At 29.1% G+C, this 23366-nt stretch overlaps 2 protein-coding genes across 8 annotated transcripts in view; both read right to left on the bottom strand.

Annotated features, from left to right (window-relative positions):
- Positions 1-23366, bottom strand: part of LOC114942262 (uncharacterized) — a 346485-nt gene that overhangs the window by 121430 nt on the left and 201689 nt on the right. The gene's annotated exons all lie outside the window — the stretch shown is intronic.
- On the bottom strand, positions 11920-22975 carry LOC114930061 (aminopeptidase N-like). 4 transcript variants are annotated; one of them, XM_085488081.1, is made up of 11 exons: positions 22589-22975; positions 20014-20513; positions 19155-19364; positions 18763-18844; positions 17491-17804; positions 16529-16812; positions 13408-13598; positions 12974-13276; positions 12820-12892; positions 12584-12703; positions 11920-12357 (listed from the first exon to the last, which is right to left on the bottom strand). In XM_085488081.1, exons 3-11 carry the CDS (start codon positions 19225-19227, stop codon positions 12151-12153), a joined length of 1647 nt encoding a protein of 548 aa, XP_085344207.1. In that variant the 5' UTR covers positions 19228-19364; positions 20014-20513; positions 22589-22975; the 3' UTR covers positions 11920-12150. The 4 variants fall into 4 exon arrangements, with proteins under 4 accessions (XP_085344207.1, XP_029157635.2, XP_085344208.1 ...); XM_029301802.2 differs by lacking the exon at positions 19155-19364 and having other exon boundaries at positions 22589-22972; XM_085488082.1 differs by lacking the exons at positions 20014-20513; positions 22589-22975 and having other exon boundaries at positions 19155-19613.

The following is a 23366-nucleotide window of genomic DNA, read 5'->3' as shown; positions in this document are numbered from 1 at the left end:
AAAAACACTTAGCTCGAAGCACGCAATTTCAAAATTTTCAACACGCTATCATGTGATGATCCGTTGCGGCGGCTATCAACGAAATTTGACTGTCGTTGTATTATCGATACATTCAAGTTACGAGAAATATGCTGCGCAATTAAAGCAAATTACAAAATATATAGTTTCATATACCATCCTTGCACGCGTAATTAAAAGACGCTTTATAGTTTCATATTTCGAGTTTTCCAGAATATTGCGTGATATCGCGGTATAATTAAGTAATTATGACACGTCGTTCTCGGAATACTTATGTGATTAATTTCGCTCGACGAGTGGATACTTTAAAACATTGCAAATTAAATATCGCTCACCTCTATAATAAATCTTTGCTTAACTTCAAATATGAAAGTTATGATGACATTGCACATACACATAAATTTTCTAGCTCTAATATATTGTACAATAATATGCTAATTCATCAATCATGTACCTAATTTTAAAATAGTTTTTTCACTTTTCTATTTTTGAAAATTTCGTTTGTTTCTGTTTTTGACCATTTTTGAAAATCATTTCATGTCGTTGTGTGTGCTTAACCACGTTAGCGCTAGATTTGTGTATACTCCACATGAAAGCACAGTACCGCAACCGCATGCAATTTATTGGTAATTGGTAGGTACGATCGAACGACTCGAATAGCATGGCGTGAATGATAAATATTGTATATGCTTTGCGGTCTTGTTTTTCATTAGCAATAGGTTGACAAATTGATAATTTGCGCAAGACAAAATTTCAGCTTGATGATTACGAGAGAAATATCGTCTGCTTGTTTTTCGAAAAATCCAACGAAAGAGTTATACCTCTTTTTTTATTCAATTTTCTGCAAAATATTTATTACTATTGGAATAGCCAAATGTTCGCGTGTATCTCTTATGGACACTTGTGTGTGTGTTTATTTCTAATTATAAATAATAAATTATATCAAACGAGAAAGAATGTGTTAAAATTCAAAAATTACTTTTTCTTTAAACTTAATTCAATCACCATTTAAGGGGATGCTGCATTGTTCTGTTTTACCTACTTTAAGTTAGGTTAAGTTCACTTTTTATTGAATATACAGATTGAAAAATTCTCCACAATGAAAGTACTGACAATAATGAATGCGAAACGCTGTCTGGCAACTAATTTTTGCTGTTTTATGACTCGACATTGATTCCGCACACAAATATACGTACATAATTATATAATTCAAGTACAAGCTTTTGATACAAGCTTTTAATCTCATTTTTATTCTATATTAGTCTTTTATGTCATCTCTATTGGGAGCACCATATTTTGTGCACAAATAAACTGCAGAATTTTTGTATTAAATAAGTATTGTTATGGGCTAATGCAAGAGGCCGATAAAAAACTGTAATTTTTTAACTTTATTGTTTTTTATACGAAATTACAGCGCTCCCTGTTCATTATTATCAGTATTTAATTGTGGAAAAGGATTTTTCAATCTGTAAACCCAATAAAAAGAAAAGCCCTTGAACTCAAAGTCGGTAGAACAGTCAGCATTTCCTTAATGGTCTAATTAAGTCTTATTCCTCGTACGCAAAACTTTTACTTTCCCAACAATTTCTTATTACAATTAAATAGAAGTTTGTCTGCCACTTTACTCAATATTTTACTACGTCATAAATCACTATTGCCATAAATACACGATTTGCGACACGAAGAAATATGAACGGGCACGAAAAGGATCGCAACCTGTCATCCTTGAAAGGCGCTGGATGCGTTTTAGGACGTGACAGAGCGCGCATCCGGGTGTAAAATCAATTTTCTCACGGGGTACATCTTTTCCGGGATTACAAAACACTTCGACAGCCGCTTGGCATGGCAAAGTAAAAGTTGCGGATCGAAAGCTCCCTGCCACGGATGTAAAGGAAATAAACGAAGCAACGTGGGCGCGAGAGGAAGCGTGCGAGACGATTCTAAAGCCGAGAGAAAGAGAGAAAAAAAGGGAAGAAAGAGAGAGAGAAAGAGAGATTGATTGGGCGGTAGTTCCGTGGAAACGTTTCTTCATCCTTTCTCGAATCGTACGTATTTCCTGGTGGCAAATGCATGCGCATAGTCCGAACGCGCGAGGAAGCATAAGTACTCGCTGGTCTGACATCGCAAAACGTGTAAGACCCCGAGAATGACGGATGAAACGGAGAGCGGAAGATATGGCTACGCGAAAATGTCGTCGTTTGGTGAATGAGTTTTTGCATAAATGACATATTGCTTTGATGCTTTGTATGCGACTGTCCCTCCTAAATTCTGGCATTATCGAGCGCATCCTCGACATTCTATTTCGCTGAAATCTGTTTTCCACATAGGTAGATGCAATTGCTCGGGGATTGAATCAATAATGTTTATCGAAAAGAAAAGCATCTTATATCGAGAAAAATTCTCTCGTAGAGAGTACGAAGAGTATAAGGATTATTCTGCATGATTCTCTAAGGACTTCAAGACATGATATATTGTTCTGTGATATATCAGTTTTTTATTTCTAATCGTATTGTCATAAAATATTGCACGTTGAATAAATTGTGTATCTCCAAACTCTTTATTCAAGCCAGAATAGTCAAAACATATATTATATTATATATAAGAAATCTTCATTTAATTAGTTTAAAGAAAATAATCAATTTATATCAGCAACTTGCAAATATACTACCAAATATTACAAATGTGAAGAAGATCACTTTGCGTTATTATTCGCACAAGATGAGAGAAAGGAGAATTTATATTTCAATTACTTTCAGTCTTGTAGAATCTTGGATAAATCTTTTGCGGCACTCAACGAAAAAATAAATAAATAAATAAATAAATAAAGATGCGGGAGGTGATCGCAGAAGGCGTTATATAAAGCAAACGAAGGAAGAAACGAAAAATGTGTGTCGGAAATTCGCCTAGACGGAGCAGCAAGGTTAAAAGGGAGGCCCTGTCAGAAAGCTTCTCCGCGCTCTCATGCGAGCACTTGCAAATCCATGTTTCTCGGCGGAATCTCACGTTGCGTGTGGATAAACGTTCCCTTTGCCTGTAACTGTATATTTTCAGACGAATGTAAGCATCGAAGCGAGTGCGCGCGATCGAAAGAGAGATACTTACGCGCCGTAACCTTCATCCCCTTCCTTTCAACCCCGTCTTTGCGTACGTTGGCCCTCATGGGGAAACGCAAATACTAAAATATTTTCCTGAAACTCTCTGGAAATACTCCCCGAATAGACGTGACGTGACTGTCTTTGCGCCCCCGTACAAAAGCAAGTTCGCGCCATTCTAGAATAATGCAAATATAGCTTGGCTGAACTATATATATATATATATATATATATATATATATATCGTTTAAATTTAATTATATTATGCAAATCTTCACGTTCGCAGGATAAAAAAATAATTGAGACGTTTTCCGATGATTTTTCTCAAGAGTTCTTAAATAATTTAATAGAATGATTAAAATAATTCGTAATTCCCAGCTTTACATTTTAGAATGAAAAATGACATAAAACTTTCCTTTATTTAAATATTTGCGAAATGGATGAATAACCCGATTCAGTTCCGATTTCATTTATTAGCGAGGCGAGGCCCTTTGAATATTTATGAAGTATTCGTATTCCTCTATCTGGCGAGAAGCCCGATAGAATGTCGAGGGCTAAAGGAGTGTGACGGAAAGACGATTCGGATGAGCACAAAGGATAAGTTGAAGAGCGTGGAGGCACGCGAGAAATTCAGGGTAGGAGGGTAAAAAAAGCTCGGGAGAGAAACTGCGGAAATCCCGCGCGTTCACGCGAGCATAAGGCATGTCTATGAATGCTCCTTCATTCTTCCTTGATGCTACCGTAAATCCATATTGCAGCAAAGAATCTCGAATGTATACGTGCATAACACGTCTCGCTCTGAGCGAACCGGAAGTACCGACCCGATGCCAGAAACGGCGAGGGGGAGTTTGCATTTCGATCGCGTCGAACAAGGGAGAATAAAATTTCTCGACAAACGAAATTCTCTCCGCGGGCACGAATATAGATAGCAGGCGTGTTATTGCCGATGCCGAAAGAAATGGAAAGAGAGAGAGTCGGGGAGAAAAAGAGAGATTGCACAAAGTCCGAGAAAATCGCAGAATCAGTTTTCCGTGTAAGTCAGATTGCCGTTTATCGCGCATGAGTCAATTTTACATCCGGAAATGAAAAATGATGAGATTCACTCCTAAGTTTTGATATATCTCCACCAAGTTTAATTAAAATGCGTTTCATATCTCATTATTTATATGAATAATGTAAAGTTATATATACATTATAATAATATGCATAATAATATACATAATAATAATATGCATAAAAATTTCACATAAAAATGTTTTTTTTTTTTATAAAATACATTTTAATTTTAAAGGGATGCTGACCATGACTGTTTTACCGACTTTGAGTTCAAAAACTTTGCTTTTTATTGGCTATACAGATTGAAAAATCTTTCTTCGCAATTAAAGTACTGATAATATGGAATGGGGAGCACTGTAATTTCTTATAAAAAACAATAAAAATTAAAAATTACAGGTTTTTATCGACCTCTTGCACCAACTCATAACAATACTTATTTAATGCAAAAGTTCTGCAGTTTATTTGTGCACAAAATATGGCGTTCTCAATAGAGAAGCCATGAAAGAATAATACTGAAGTAATAAAAATGAGATTAAAAACCTGTATCAAAAATATTTGTACTTGAATTAATTATGTATATATATTTGCGTGCGGAATCGATGTCGAGACATAAAACAACAAAAATTAGTTTCTATTCATTATTATCAGTACTTTTATTGTGATTTTTCAATCTGTATATTCAATAAAAAGTGAACCTAACCTAACTTAAAGTCGGTAAAACAGGACAACGGCATCCTCTTAAGTTTAATTAGCACGAGCAAATGTCTACAATTCTAATATACTAGTTAGATAAAAATTTGAATGATTTCAACATTATAAAAATTGTGCCTAAGCCTGTGTATGTGCAAGTTCGCAAGAATAGAAAGATATTTGTCATCGCCAATATCAAATGAGGAAAAATATCGTCGGGAAAAAGATACTATGAAATGTACCGTAAAGCGTTTTCCTCGTTTTATAGCCCGTCCTATTTCATTTTTTTGCCCACACCGTACAACACAGCGAAATGAAAAAAAAGTTTAATACCTCTCTCGAGAGATCTTATTTTTCATCACTGCAAAAGTATTGATCTAAACTTCCACTCTGCGCGTTTCAAAAATTGTCAGGTTAAAATATGAAGTTGTTGCCAAGCGCATTAACGTTACGTAAAAGAACAACAGCCGCGAGGAAGAATTTTTCGATTTTTTATCAAGCTTGCAAACAAAAAAGTATAAGCACAGTAAACTGTATATACGTATATATTGCGAGAGAAGCGAGTTATAAATAAACATATTATATTATATAAATCGAATAAGTTTGCGAGTTTTTAAATCTTCTCTTTTTCTCTTTTTTTGTGAATCACGTAAACCTTGTTACGCATCGCGTTCACGTACGCGCTATCGGCACGTATATGTGCTGTAAGTATTAAGAGGGTGTAAACGATTCTAGCACGTAGACGAGTTCGTGCATTTAAGGTATTAAGGCGAGGGACCAACGCTCGTGAAAATTGATACTTTCCGTATATTCAAATATCTTTAGATATTACCAAAGTTGAAATTAATGATTGTTGGTATCTTTAATACAAGTTTTTTTTAACATCTTTTGCACTTACTACCGATAAAAAATAATAAACTTTGCTATCTTCGATAATCGATTACTGCAAGTTATAACTTTAATGTTTTCAAATTGAAATGTCTCGATAAATGAAGTTTGAAATTCTTTTGTCACGGTAATGTTTTATTCTGTTGATATAAGATTTTCTGAAAATTGGTGTATTTTTATTTAAAAAATCAGTACTAGAATATGTTTTAAGCATATAATCAATGAGTCATAACTTGTGAAAAAATTTTTTATATATAACAATATAAAATTATATAGAAATATATAAAATTATACATATAATCGCAAAATTATATATAAAATGTCCATATATAATTAGATAAAAGTGTTTTTTATATATAATTATATATATATATATATATATAATAAATTAGTATTTCTTTATATATATAAATATATACTATGTTTCATATATAATTTGACATTATTATATATAAACCCTTATAATTTATATAAATATATATAAATTTATATAATTATGTATAAAAATGGACATATTTTACAAAATATAATTATGTATAAAAAATTTTTGCCCGGGATTTTATTCCGTAAATTAAAAATCTACCAACAGAATATAGAGCATAAACCAAAATAGTTCGTGCAAAGCATGGTAAAATATCACGACACTTGTCTGAAATGCGGAAGTTAATACTTATGCGCAGAGCGCAATTCACGGTCTAAGAACTATGGTTGCGTTGTCAACAAATACGAAGGATTTTACACTTTAATCCAGTCGAATAAGTCAAAAATAAAGATTGTTAAATGTTCTACGTAGACGCGCCGGGGGTTCAGCGTATTGCAGTTGTTATAAAGTTTTGTAAAAATTAAATTACAAAACACATCTGCGCAGAAAAGATAGAAAAAGAAGAAGTAAAGATAATTGTATTTTAAAACCAAGACTCTATTAATTATATTATTTTCGTGTATCGCGCATTCTTTTTTCGCGATTTAATTGATATCAAAATATGTTGCAAAGAATCATTTCCTGTCTAATTTTTAGTAAAATTTATCAATTTAATTTAATTCACACACATTTTTTTTATTTAAAATCATTTTATACACTTTTTTATTGCAATTGCTTTTGTCATATGTCCATACAATAAAAAAGTTTTTTTGCTTGTTAACATTTACCAGATTAGTGAGTGCGATTGTTTGTTTTTGACACACACACACAAGGATACTGAGAGAATAATTTATCGTAGAATACAACAAGCTATTCGTGAGTGTGCGTACAAAAACTGAACAATAGAATTTATAGGTTCATGTGAAAGTACTCCGCGTTGTATTTTGCAAAAAATGTACTCCCTGTGTGAAGGAAAGCACTTGCACATGTACAAATCTTGCAGTAATATTTTTCTAATTCCGAACGAGTAGTGTGTGGAACAAAAATAATTAATAATGCTCATTTATAATTGCGTTATACGCTATAATGCGCGAAAATCTATTCTTATAATAAGAGTTACCAACAGCGTGAATAAAAAGAAAGATTCTTAAACACTGCATAACAGATTTTTTAATTCATTCAAAACAAGAGATTGTTTTTTAATTTTTTATATTTTTACTAACTTCTTGCTTTTTCAGACAAGCTAAAATACTGTTGAAGCTAAAATACCCTTTCTGCTTAACTTGTTTTTAAGCATGTAATTAGTCGTAAAATTATATTGCCATGAACAAACACACACACACACACACACAGACGCGTTCTTTCTCCTTCAAAGTTAATTCATTATAGTTAAACGAAAGACCGCGGTCTGTGCGACAAACAAAGTGAACTATCTCTTGCAATAAAAATAAAACTGTTTAGAGAGAGAGAAGCTTGTCGAGTACATTTTTATTTGGTCTACCGCACAAATTAAAAATTTCGTTTGTACGTTGACAAACGAGTTAGCCGGTAGCGCACAATGGTAGTCACGTTTCATAATAATACAGTGGAATAATTGCAAAGAATACCGTTGTAAAGAGTAGCACGTATAATCACTCTCTGTAAATTTCAAAATATTTATTCCCGTTATATACGCATTGCACTTATAAAGTTTAAAATTTACGAATCTCGCTTTTGTCAATTCTCCGCGAATTTAAATATGAAATTCAATTATGGAAATCCTGTGGAAGAAGAAAGACAGTTCTAAATATATATATATATATATATATATATATATATTAATAAACAAAATTTTAATAAGCTGAATTTATAATATTAATAATAATTAACGAGGCAAATAACAGCCAAACGCACTGGATGTAAAATCCCTAAAGATTTATTGTTAATTAATCTTGAAAATAAAAACAGACGTTTCGATCCTTTTATAGGATCATCTTCAATATCTACATATAAATAAATTCACAAATATAAAGCTGGTACATTACAGTGGATTAAAATTGAAATTGACAGATGTGTGTTACAATTGAAACGAAATCAAAGAAACTTATATAAAATTCTAAATAAGATGACGCAGTGTGTCAGACTAAACTTGTCGAAAAACAATGACAATTACAACAAATCATAATGAATATACATATAGTTGATAAACAAAATAAACAAAACAGATAAAATTAGATTTTTTCATTTTGTCAATTGTATATATATTTCGTTTCTACGTTGCACACTTCGTTTCCATTATCTTTTAATTGTACTAATTAATATTGATTAATCAATTCCCCGTATAGATAATAAATCTAAAATTACCGCCAACGGCGACCAATAAACAGCGAATTCGCCGAATTTCCAATGCGCCCTTGCCGAATGACTACCCTCGCGCATGCACAATGTAATTACTCGCAAATATATAACCGCAGCTGTGCGATAGGGCCCCATTATCACCCGCTGGGGTGTCTTTTCGTTAAAGATCGCGCGTATTGTCCATCGGGAATCGACTTAGCAAGTGGGCCATCCTGGGCGGTAAAGGGCGCGAAACGGTTGACAGGGTGTCGATAACCCCCTGTAGCGCGGAGGAAATGGAAAGGCATCGCCAATCGGACTCATAGAATCTCGATAACATCGCCCTTTCAACGCGGAGGATGGTGGACGAGAGAGGCAAAGGTTGGATGCACTCTTCACGGACACCATCCTCCGACTCCCGTCATATAACCGGGTCCTCCTTCTCTGCCAACCGAGCCTGACTTCACTGGCATTTCGATTCTCAAAAGCGTTATTCGAACGTGATATTAAACACCGATGTGTGAACCTGGTGCCTGACTTAAAAAAAAAAAATTTTTAAATATAATCCCAGCAAACACCGATATATAATTGTTACATTGCTATAATAAAACGGAATATAACTGGTAATATAACGTGTACGTTACATGTAAAATCCATGTTAGTTGTAATTTCCCACTTATAGATGTAACATTTTAATATAACATATATTACATTGTAGTGATATTGTAATTATATACTAAATAGCACATTGATGTATTGATAAGTCAGTGCTATCTTGGGATATAATGACAATATAACTACAATGTAATATATGTAATATTAAAAATGTTACATCTATGAGTGAGAAATTACAACTAACATATACGTTACATGTAACATGCTTAAGTATATAACATTTATATACTGTGTTTGCTGGGATCCGTTTATACCTTGTTTGTACTTGTTTATACCGTTTGATTTTTTGTTTGTACCTCAAAGGATTATAAAACACCGGGGGTTAAAAAAACGGCCAGCGCCTAACTTTAAGATATTTTATTTTCATTAACGGCATTCGAAAGAGAATCGTTTGTACCCATTTATACCTCCTTTTAAATCATTTGTACTTCAAAGGAACCGGAAGTACAGGCATTTAAAAATTCGTGTAAGGGGTAATTGTCATTCTTAAAAATATTCGAAATCTGCAAACGGGTACTGTTTTCTAATCGTTTGTACCCGTTTGTACCTTTCTTCAAATTGTTTGCACCTCGAAGGTGCCAGAAGTACAGGCTATTCAAAATTTGACCAAGAGGTAGTTTTGCTATTTTTTTAAATATTGAAAAACGGCCAATAACATTTGAAAGAGAATGGTTTGTATCTCGAATGGACCGGAAGTACAGTCATTTCATAATTTGTCCAAGAAGTAACTTTGTCATTTTTAAAGATATGCAAAATCTGCAAACGAGTGCTCTTTTTTAATTGTTTGTACCTGTTTGTACCTCTTTAATTTTCATTTGTATCCCAAAAGGACAGACATTGGTCAAATTTTGAAATGACTTCCGGTCCCTGCGAGGTACAAACAATTTGAAGAAAAGTATACAAATGGGTATAAAATATTAGGAAACAGTACCCGTTTGCAGATTTCGTAATATCTTTAAAAATAACAACATTACCCCTTGGTCAAATTTTGAAATAACTGTACTTCCGGTCCCGTCGAGATACAAAATTATTTATAATAATTAACTAAATAGTACGACTTTGAGTGCACAAATCATATTTGATGTACTTACTTTTAAATTGTATCACTTTGTAAACTTTAAAATATATACTTTATTATTTTATGCATATTTGAACATAGCATGTATAATGGTATAAAAAAAATTAAAAAATTGGTGAGTCGAGAAATTATAAAGTATATTGGTAAATATATCAAACATTATTAATGCACCACAAATTGTAATTAAAAAAATAAATAAAAACACTATACTGTAAGGTATACAGAAAACTAAATGTAAATATGTGCATGTATTACATAGTAGCTCTCTTTTTATATTCTAATTGATTAGTTATAGGAAGTTTTTAGGATATATTAATTGTTTTCCGATTTTAGTATATAACGGATTTCTATCTATTTTTCGAATTTTTTTATCCATGTTGCAACACTGTTCTATAAATTTTATTTTGCTAAAATAGATTCGACATTTATCATTAAAAAATAGTAAGAGATAATGAATAATAGAGAAGCAAATGAAATGATAAGATAATTTCTTAATATTAAAATTCATCGCGTTAATTGGAAGAAGTATATGTTATACGCGAACTTTTTAATTTGATAACAAATGTTTTAAAATATTTTTTCTCTTTTATTTTTGCTTATATGTTTTTTAAATATAATTGTAAGTTACAATTCAGATTGACACATTTTGCAGTATTTGTAAGTTTATTAAAAATATCAGCAAGGAACAAAAATAATTTTATAAATTAATATTAAGATTATTAATATTAACATTAAATTTTATTTAAATAACTTTTTGAAATTAGAATGTGGATTTACACAAGAGAGGGGAGAGAGAGAGAGAGAGAAAGAGAGAGAGAAAAAAATTGTGTTATGTGATTTATTGTAAACTAAAAAATGTTAATCAATTACAAATTTTAGATTATAACATTAAATGTGTCAAATATTTAGTTATTGAACATATATCACATATAATTATTAGTTCACATATAACGTTAACGTATTACTAATTCTTATAGTTACAGATACTTATTTTATATATATATATATATATATATATATATATATATACATTTACAAATTATTATAATGTATTAATTATATATTTAATATATAATATGATCTGTATATCTAACGTACGCAATATATAATATATAATATTATTATTTCAAATATACCCGTACACACACACACACACACACCCACACACACACACATATATATATATATATATATATATATATATATACGCACATATATTATACATATTTATATATATATATATATATATATATATATATATGTATATATAATAAAAATAATGACGAATTTTTATACATATAAACATCTCTTGTAAAAATTTATCACTAGTAACGCCAATTAATCACTTATTTCGAGTACTTAAAATACTGATATACAGTAATTTAAGTACTTAAAATAAATAATTAAGTACTCGAAATAAGTGATAAATTGGCGTTACTACTGATAAATTTTTATAAGGAATAAATATGTTGGCTGTAAATTTTTATAATATTTAAATACTAATTCGTTATAAATATATATATGTATGTTTTGTGTGTGTGTTTGTATGCGTAAACATATAATTTTATTAATTTATGTAAAAAATTAAAAACAAATTAATGTTTAATTCAAAATAAATAGATAGTACATTTAGGTGCATTTATCATTTATAACAAGCATATTTATATATTTATATTTACACATTTATATTATTATATTATATCCAACAATAGAATTTATTATAATATTATATGGATATTTTCTTGTGACTACACAGATAATAATATATACTTCAACTACTTCAAGCAAGATCGCAAAAAAATGAAAAACTTAATGCATGCAGTCATAAAATTTTGTAAATACAGAGGCAGCGAATAGTAATACATCTAAATAAGCAATAATTAAAGCAGTAAAAAAGTAGTACAATCAATATAAAAAAGTATTCATATAAGTATGTCCAGAGGCGGATTTATATAGACCCTTACGATGCTTAAGCCTCAGCGCCCAAATCGGGGAGTGAATCCTACTAAATACTTTCGAAACTTATTAGGATCAGGTTCTAAAGGTGGCATGCTTAATATTAGCTTCAATATTAAATTCTTAACGTATAATCTCGATCTTTGTCTTTCGGTTTGATCGTCCCGAATGTCTATCTGGCGTCTAATTCGGTCATGTATGTTATGCACATTTATCTTAATGTAACCCTGAAACAAATCGTTTTATTAATTATAATATAATTAAATAAATTGTAATCTCATTCCACATTATGAAAATATAATATATATAAAATAAACAAAGATTTGCACAATGAAATCAACATACTTTTTATATAACAAATAAAACAAACATAAAAATAATATTCAGAAATTGATAAGATAGAACAATATTTCTTTTTCTTTTGCTTTCCATAATAATATTTATTAAATTTACCTCATTTATTTGAAGTATTTCCTTTGTTTGATTTTTTTTCTGACTTTTCAGTAAATCTTCTGTGTTATTCACTTCAACTAAGTTAGTTCCTATAATATCTCTAACGCTATCTAATATTTGCTAAAATGTATTATATTTCTAACATTATCAAAATTATTTTAAACATTAAATAATAATTATTAATATCGCATTATTATCACATTTTGTATACATATTTAAACATGTAAAATTTTTACCTGAGTTAGATTTACGGAATATACATGTATGTTATTAATAATAATAAGTAATGCTGCAGTTGTACTAACATATCTGAACACGAAAAAACAAATGTATATATAAAACATATAATAAACTTTTGTACACAATATTTATAAAAATATGCCACATTACTTTGGTTTTATTTCGTTAAAATGATCTAATATGTACTCCAGTATAATTTGATTCTTCGCATGCTTCGTCATAATATGTAAGAAACTGTTAAAAGAATTTGGATATTCCTGTTTTGTAGAAATGTTTTGATTATATCTTAAATACTTTTTAATGAAATTAATATCTTCAGGGCAAGCCAAATATTCTAAAAACTTAGTGTCAGATTTATTCAATCCTATATCATACACTGATTGCCATGTGGTCTCTTCTTTGGTCAACATCAAACCATTACAATATGTCCATTCCTTCCACCATGGCAAAAGTCTATAATATAAAAAAATTAAATTTTCTTATTAAAAATTAGCATGTGATCAAATCAAATCATTTAAACATTATGGAAGATACCTATAAGAAAATTTAATTAAGAAAGGCTAAAAATATATACCAATATTTACCTGTGTGTTTTAGGATCTTCGATATGTTGTTTTAATTTATTGTTGGCTTTTTCCTTACAAGTAATGTCACCGAGAAAACATGCCCATCTTGCTACTTCTTGTTGTAAACATTTTCTAAGGTCGTCATTATCATTAATTTCTTCATATTTGATTCTTTTAAATGTCCCGTTTAATTTATCGTTTATGTAATTCTAAAAATCGTTAAATATATATTTCTTGTTTATATTGTAAATGTATTTAAAAATTATTAAAATCTCAAAAGATTCAAATAAAGTCGCTAATAAAATTATAAATAGTTTATTACAGTTTGATCTAACTGGTCAATACAAATCGTATTGCACACAACGTTTCGGCCTTTAGGTATCAAGTGGTGCTTTCAAAATGTCAAAATGAAAGACGTGATATTGAGTAATATACTTGATAAGGGCCTGTACCCAAAGGCCGAAACGTTATGTGTAATACGATTTGTACTGGCCAGCTCTTGTAGAAATTTATCACTAGTAACGCCAATTAATTACTTATTTCGAATACTTAAAATACTGATATACAGTAATTTAAGAACTCAAAATAAGTGATTAAGTACTCGAAATAAGTAATAAATTGGCGTTACTAGTAATAAATTTCTATAAGACATAAATAAATGTTGACTGTAAATTTTTATAATATTTAAATATTAATTTGTTATAATTATATATATGTATGTTTTGTGTGTGTGTGTGTCTGTGTGCGTGTTTGTATGCGTAAACACACATATAATTTTATTAATTTATGTAAAAAATTAAATACAAATTAATATATAAACGCGAGAGTTTATTTATGCACGTATACATACGTTTAAAAATACATACATATATGCAAAAATATTGTTTAATATGCGAAATGTTTATAATATTTAAAAGATATTATTAATATTATTGAATGATCACTATCATCAGTTTCTTTATATTTGATTCTATCAAGTACCCCGAGTAATATGTCCCTTACTCTAGACTAAAAATCGTTAAATATATATTTTTTTCATATTATAAATGCATTAAAAAATATTTTTTCTATTAATTTCCAAAAGATTCTTAAAATTTTCTCTATTTTTGAAACAAAGCAGATAAATTCTTTGTATTTGATTCCTGTAAGTATCTTGCGTAAGATGCCGTTTATTCTTAAAAATCGTTCATAAGAATCGTTAAATATTTATTCCTCTGTTTAATTAATATTTTTACGCCCGCGTTAAGTCCCAGTGCGACTTCCGGTCGAATGTCCCTGGACTACGAATTACATCCCCTAAAATGCTGTGTCCGCGGAGCGATTCCGCTAATCACTCGGATGCGACACAATATCTCACGCACTCACTCGCCTCCGGAAAATAAAAACACGTATTTATGAAAAGAACAAAGAATTTTAATGAGGACACGAATACAAAAGATAATTAAAAGGCAAAATAGCGAGGAAGAATCGTAATGCGTAGACGTCACAGTAAACGTCCAAACCGAACGACAGCTGTCAGACGATTGCGATGAATATCGCACCAAAGACAATATACTGCTGGTTGTTTAACAACCTCCACAGCAACCATCTCCAAGTAACATAGATAGATGTAACTTGAAATCCAGGGACATTCGACCGGAATTCATACTTGTGCTTAACGCGAACACAACAATATTATATATATGTACTTAAAAATTATTATATTTTTTATTATTTTCCTACAGATTCTTAAAATTTTTTCTTTCTTTGAAACAAACATTCGTACAAATTTATTTACATTAACGTGAACGTTTATCTATGCACGCACATACACTCAAATATATATACATATGTATGCAAAAATAGGGATCCCAATTGCCTACAAATTGATTGCCAACAGCATTGAATGCCAACAGATCATTTGCTAACAAATTGGTTGCTCACAGAACTTTTTGCCTACAAATCTATTGCCTACAATCTCTTTTGCGCACAAATAATAAAATTTAAGCATAAACGTACATTTGCACACACGATATTATTGCGCACAAGCTGCACTGCACACATGATATTATTACCTACAGATCGGGTCCCCGAAAATGTTATTTTCCTGGCCCAATGCTATTTGACTAAACCGCTGTCATTGTTATATAGTATTTAGCATACACTTTTTCACTCGAGAAAGAGATTCCATATGGGTTTGCAACATTTCACGCGAAGCGAGAGTCAACCCAAATCTTATATATATTATATTGTTTTATCTATTTTCAGAACCCAAAAGGGCTGCCATAAACTTGAAGTGTCCCATTCGAAATAATATCAACATTTATTTCCATTTTCCTAAAAAACGTTCAGGCAAATGCTGTTTGCCTAAAAAAATAACATTTGGACACACATAAACAGGCGAAAGCCATTTGACCAGGCAGATTGTATTAACCTACTCAAAAGTCATTTCTTTAAAATAACAATTTGCCTATGACAATATAAATACAAAAAAACAATTAGAAATATGTTAAAAATTGTACGTTTTACGTAAATATTACAAAAAAGTTTTATTTTTAAAGAAGAAACAATCGCTGACATAATAGTATCATGTGTGCAATGTAGCTTGTGTAATAGTTTGTGTGTGCAAACGTATGTTGTCTTTTAATTTCTTTTTGTGCGCAATAGAGCTTGTATAGGCAACCGGTTTGTAGATAATAGTGTGCAAATACATATATTTGTTTCTCAATTTTTTTATTTGTTCGCAAAAGAGGTTGTAGGTAATAGATTTGTAAGCAAAAAGTTTTGTGCGCAAACGATTTGTTTGCAAACGAACTGTTGGCAATCAATTTGAGGCCAATTCGAGCTCTTTTCAAAAATATGATTAAATTTGTGTGAAATGTTTATAATTATAATTCATTGACAAAGAATTTTAGGCACCCAGCTATATAGCCAATAACAATGGTATATATCAATAATATTGGCGGTAGTGAAAATCATACATTTTAGAGCACAATTCAAACTGAATTTGTATGCACACTTATTTGCAATGTAATTAATAGTATGTATAATTTTATCGGCGGTATATATTTTTCTGAGTATTTAAACTTATATAATGAATGAGTGTATATATACCAATATCTGAAATATAACAATTTCATTGAAATCTATTAATATTTACCTTGAGATTTCCATGTTTTTCTTTCAACACTACCAGAGAAGTACTGAACATGTATTCCAGAGCTTTAAACATAGGATACCACGCTATATAATCTTCTTCTCGATTTAGATACGATATGATATCCCAGAATATAGATGAATTAAGTTGTTCTGCTATCATTAAATGAAATGCATCATCGATAATTTGGGCACGATTAAGAACATGAATTTTCGTGTAATCATCATGGTTTAGATAATGTGAAATTCTTCGCCAATTCTCATCATCATAGTTCACGCGATAATATCCTGTCAAATAGTGAATAAATTTTATAAATATTTATTATTTTGAATAAGTTTATCATTATAATGTATATTTATTATCAAACATTTTGGTTTCATACTTTTGTTTACATCAATTATAAATTAAAAACGTATCAAAAATTTAATACATAAATAAAATGCAAATACATATAAAAAATTAACTAAAATGAAAAATAAAACTGTGCAAGATATTGTTGTATAGAATAAAATAAAATTATTTCTAGTTGTGAATTCATTATGTAATATTTATTTTTTATTAATCAGTAAAATTTCTGTAACATGTAACTTTACGAAAATTGTATGTTTTACTTGTACTTATTATTATACTAATTTTATAAATATAATTATCTTTTTATAATTTTTGTTTATATTAGAATACAATATTTGTAAAAATATAACTTTAATATTAATTGATATTATAGTGGAAAACGCCGATGTGTATATCTTAATTATATATAACAATGCAGAATATTATACAAAACATTTTAAAACTATAGCATTTTAATATTATATAACATTTTAATATTATAGTTATATAATAAATATCTCAGATTTTTATAGGACAATGAATAAAATAGATAAAAATATAAAATAATGTCAATTATGTGTGTGTAAAATAAAGATGAGAAATAAGTCATAATAAGTCCATTGGTCGATATTTACCAATTTGTTGTATATTGAATATAATCCAACCAGTCTCTTTAGATGCTAATGATAGTTTTAAATCCCTTGACATGCATACTATATGATGAGTAAAATTGTTAAAATCGGGAGATGTTTGTGTAGTAAAAGTTAGAGGAACACAGTCAATATGTAATGTGTCGATATTTTGTATCGATACATTTGCTTGGCTCATAGCATCCTCATAATTTCGTATTATTTTTATGATAGGACATTGTCTATAAGTCATTATGTCTAGAGAAATATCTGGTTCTATTGCAGGAATAACAATTTCTTTCCAAAAATTCAGAATGGTTCTAAATTTACACAGTATGTAAAATACATAAAAATTTATTACAAATATGTTAAAATTCTCTGTATAATGTTAATATTATAAAAATTTTAATAAACACTAACAAGCAAAATATAAAATTGCACTTCTATTTATATATTTATATATGTTATATTTATATCATAATAATAAAAAAATATAACGTAATTTTAAACACAATTTATAACTTTATTAAATTTTTCAGTTTTCCTTCTCTCTCTCTCTCTCTCTCTCTCTTTCTCTCTATTATTAGCATTAATATAGATTATATTTGAGCAAAGTATTGAGAGAGTTATAAAATGATTAGAAGAAAAAGTAAAACGAATAAAAAGTTGAAAACAAAACAAAAATTAAGTATGTAATATTTAGAAAAATATATAAAGGAGATCAAAATCAAGTATGTAATATTAAGAAAAATTATATAAAGGAGATCGATTTACGAAAGACGAAAATAAAAATAGAGAAGTGATAAAAAAGAGATATAAGTGTTAAATATTTAAAAACTTAAATAAGAGATTAAATAAGATTAAAAAACAAATGTAGCACAAAATGCAATTAAAAGAATAAAAATTATAAGAATTATAGACGATATAAAGAAATAAAGGAAAAAATAAAAAAATAAAAATGATTTAAAAAATTATTTAAAAAATAACAAATCATGAAACAAAAATAAAACAACAATGTATATGTATATGAAAAAGTGACAATAATAAAACATCAATTTCTTTCTACAGAAACGATTTTCATAAGAAAAGTAATAAAATTAAAAATAAATCTAGAAGCAGCTTTGGAAATTAACGCAATTGTTAGACTAAAAAAAACATAAGGAAAAAATGTCAGAAGAAGCCAAAAAATGAGGGACATTTTATAAAACTTCTATTATTAAATATTTATGATATGCAATTTTATTCTTTTGATATTATATTTTATATTGAATTACTCACGTTTTATTTATATATGAGCGAATGTGTTTCCAAAATATATCTTCAGTGAAAGCGTGTTGCATCATGCGCAGTATAAAGGGTGCTACGATTTACATCAAAATTATAAATTAGAGATATATCATAAATATACAATTACTATAATAGTTACTTGTAAACATATTGATTTTTAAATGAAAAATGATATATATGTATACAGGGTAGTAATTGTATAAGAATAAAATGTTTTTATTGCCGCACCGTTTATCATCCTATTTTATAAATAAATTTCTCGGTAATACTTAGGAAGATAGCAAAACTTTATAGGACCATTCAATTAATTCCTTTTACCTACATATACGCGGCTATTACCGGACACTGTGATCGTGTATATTATATAATCTCTAAAAACTCACCTTTAAAAAAAGGTAAAAAAAGGCGACCAGTTAAGGGCACGCCATTAACAAAAATTATCCATTGCAAACCCATGTAGAATCCTATCCTATTGCAAACCCATGTAGAATCCTATGAAAAATTAATCATTGCAAACCCATGTAGAATCCTAGGCAAAATTAACCATTGCAAACCCATGTAGAATCGTACCCATTGCAAACCTATGTAGAATCCTATGAAAAAATAACCATTGCAAACTCATGTAGAATCCTATGAAAAATTAACCATTGCAAACCCATGTAGAATTGTATTAAAAATTATCCATTGCAAACTTATGTAGAATCCTACATTGCAAACCCATGTACAATAGAATTGTATGAAAAATTATCGATTATAAACCCATGTACAATCGTAACAAAAGTAATGAAATAAAAAAAAAATTGCGCCAAGTGAAAGTAGAAACTTGTACCAGTGGAAAATTAAAGTTGCAGACATATATAGAGTCGTATAATGAATCAGTAAAAATTTAAATTTGCAAATGTAGAATCGTACCATAAAAAAACTTATCTTTTAAAAAAAAAGATAAACAAGATGCCAAGTCCATGCGCCATGTGAAAAAGAAATAAAAAAATTTTAGTTAAAAAAACTGGGCGCGCTGCTAAGTTTCAAAATTACAATGCACCTTAAAGTAACATTAATTAATTTAAACACAAAACATATTTTAACTGTAATGAGTTTAAAAGTAACAATTTAATTTTAATATTGTTAGAATATTATTTAGCAGCGCTCCCAGTTTTTTTAACTAAAATTTTTTTGTTGTCTACAATGTCTTATGTAATTGCATATTGTATCCTTTTTAATAAACATTTATTATTTACTTACGTAGTTTCTTCTTTCAAGTTGAAAATTCTAAAGACTTCACCAACAGTAGCATCAAATTTTATATTTAAGGTGTAATTTCCTGGTGATAATTCATCCATAAAGGATATATCAGTTGTGTCTTTTTCATTAATTACAGTGTAATTATTATATATCGATTTATAAACTGCATTTTTATCATTGTCATGATATTTTTCAAAATTTGTAAATAGCACTATTATATTGCTAATATTTAATCTTTTTGAATGTAAATATATGTGATGCGTTTTATTAAGAATACTTATGCTGATATTGCATTCTCCAAAGAAAAGATTTCTTCCAATTCGTGATGTAAACTTCATATCGTAATGTATTGGTTTTACATATTCTGATGGTTGATAGCATAAAGATTCATTACGAGTGGAAGCCGTCGCAGCGATAAAAATTAATCCACTACTTAATAATAGTTTTAGAAATAGCATCATGTCGAAGAAAAAGAATATTTACTTTAGATCTCTAAAACACTGAACAAAAGATAAATAAAGAAATTAAATATTGCTTAGATGTCTTTTTAAATGATTCTTGTATATAAACAAGACATAAATACAAAAAGTATTAGAATTTTTAATTGGACAATCATTCTAATTAGCAGAATATTATATGGTGAGGAAGTTATATGCAAATTTACATTTGCACAATTTTTAAATATAATTAAATATGTATATATATATATATATATATATATATATATATATGTGTGTGTGTGTGTGTGTGTGTGTGTGTGTGTGTATTTCAGTGTCGCACATAGTGTACTTGACAGCAATACAGAAATATGGAATTTACAACATATTTTATATTTTTTTTAAATAGTTAATCTCATTGTCAACAAATTATACACATTTGAATTTATAGAATGTTATTTATAATATAAAGATTTATAGTATATAAAGTTAGTTGTTTTAAGTATTTTTATTTACATATATACTTGTGTGTACGTGCAATTGAAAATAAGAAGAAGACAGCAGAGATCAGAAAAACTGAGGAGCGGCGAGAGAGAGAGAGAGTGAGAGAGAGAGTGAGAGAGAGTGAGAGAGAGAGAGAGAGTGAGAGAGAGAGAGAGAGATGGAGCACATGTTTATTATTATGTTCCTCGAAAATCTGTTTGATTTCTTTTCTTATACTGTGTATTATGAACTGAACGGACATTCACCGAGAATTAAGCCAACATAGATTCAATTTTAAATTATATCTATTATAAACCTGATAATAAATATTACAACACATTTACAATACATTTAATTTACATATGTAAAAACTTTCAGCTTTAATGGTATCTTATTAAATTTATATGAACTATTTATTATACGTTTTAAATTTAATATTAACATGCGTTTTGTACGTTTTAATTCAAATATTTTACGTAAAAATTATTACGTAAAATATTTAATATTTTGACTGTTTATAACTTATATGATTAATATAATACTACTTATTTTTAAGTGTTATACTTATGTTTATTTTTTAACTTAAAAATTAATTTGTTTAAACTTGTTATAATATATCGCCGTCATAAAGGGATATATCAAATCCAAATTGAAAGCAATAATAATTGTTCTACTTTTCATTTTTCTAAATTACATACATTATTTTTAACAACAAAAATTAATATTTGATTTTCATTCTTGTTACAGTTATTCTACTCAATGTCAGTACAATTTAAAAATCATTTTAAATATTAAAATATACGTACAGATATTTTATTATAAAAAAGATAAGTACAATAAATTTTGGAAAACAAAATTTAATATTCTTGTAATGAAAGAACAATTAAAAGTGTCTATTATAATATTTATTATCTGTTTTGTAGGACTCGAATAAATTTTATTATAATATTTATATATTTGGCCGACGTGTTTGTCTCGTCATGCGTGTTCTCGAGTCGGGTTATTTGCCGAAATTTCGTTATATCTCTGTTTATCAAGCGTTTTGTTTTGTTCGTATCGAGACAATCCCTTTGTATTGCGAGCGAAAAGAAAACAGGTAACAGTTACCACGACCTCTCGAATAATCGACGCGTATGCTAACCGAAAGATAATAGCAAGGATACGAAAGATCGAGACAATTAATATTTGATTCTTCTTCCTCGTTACAGTTATTCTACTCAATGTCAGTACAATTTAAATATTATTTTATATATTAAAATACACACAGATATTTCTTTTATAAAAAATAAGTACGACATATTATATAAAACAGAATTTTAATAGTCTTGTAATAAAAGGACAATTAAAAGTGTCTGTTATAATATTTATTATCTGTAAATTGTAGTATTTTTAAGTTTCAGGAATAACCTATTGAATATTAAACTTTTGTGGGTCCAAGATTATTTCAACATTACAATTCGTAAAATGTTATAATATCGACATTATTTAAATTATCTCTGTGTGTGTATAAAAATTTAAAGATAATTTTGAATAAAACTATTCTCTTTATAGCTTATCTGTTGCAAATTCTTTAAAATTCCGTTATACGGTATGATTAAATTTTTTTGTATTTGTAGACAAATATGTTTTTATATTTTTAACTTATTTTGACTTACCCAATATTTCGGTCCAGTATGTTAATTGCATATGTATATTGATATAATTTGTTTTATAAACTGCAAAAAATTAATACTGTAGCAGTATGCAATGTCGGAAGAATACAAAACGTTCGCACTCACTTTATTACAATCTTTAAGTATATCTACCACGATGTGATTCGAAAGACCACGAAAGACTGACTGATTCTCTGTATGTGTTATCATAATAAATATAATGTATTAGGTCAACAAAACCTCTGAGGTCGTTATTATATGGGTGTCCGGTAATTGTCGCTTTAACCGTCGTGTGCAGGTAAAGTGAGTTAAACCGTATAGGAAAGTCCTGTATCTTTTTGCGATTTTTGCAATAATTATTGAGTTATTAGATAAAAAAGATCGGCCAATTCACGCGAATAGAAGCGTGCGACGATAAGAGACGTCCTACTGTAACACGATTCACGGCGCGCGGCAAAGCGGAGATAGGAGCGAACGATGACTGTGTACGAATCGTGTTCGAAAAATGTTCGTGTATTGTGTTACAGTAGGACGTCTCTTCTCGTCGCGCGCTTTTATTCGCGTGGATTTGCCGATTTTTTTTATTTAATAAGTCAATAACTATTGTGTAAATCGCAAAACGGTAGAAGACTTTCTTATTCGGTTTAACTCACTTTACCTGCATACGATGGTTGAAGCGACAATTACCGGACACCCTATATATGTATATGTGCGTGTGTGCGTGCGTGTGTGAGCGTGTGGCAACATTTGTGTATAACAATTAAGCACATTCAACTTTTGC

The sequence above is a fragment of the Nylanderia fulva genome, unplaced genomic scaffold (assembly GCF_048542155.1).
Source record: "Nylanderia fulva isolate GAGA-0341 unplaced genomic scaffold, ASM4854215v1 Scaffold62, whole genome shotgun sequence".
NCBI lineage: Eukaryota > Metazoa > Arthropoda > Insecta > Hymenoptera > Formicidae > Nylanderia > Nylanderia fulva.
Note: the sequence above shows the minus strand (reverse complement) of the source record. Positions and strands in the feature narration are given on the sequence as shown.

Bases quoted from the DNA above. Each gene is read 5' to 3' on its own strand.
- LOC114930061 (XM_085488081.1), bottom strand. From the start codon at position 19,227: ATGGGTTTGCAATGGATAATTTTTGTTAATGGCGTGCCCTTAACTGGT. The intron at 16,813-17,490 runs GTAAATATCGAC...ACTATTTGACAG, and splicing joins ATTCAATATACAACAAATTG to GATATTATCGCGTGAACTAT. The intron at 13,599-16,528 runs GTAAATATTAAT...AACGATTTTTAG, and splicing joins AAAAACATGGAAATCTCAAG to AATTACATAAACGATAAATT.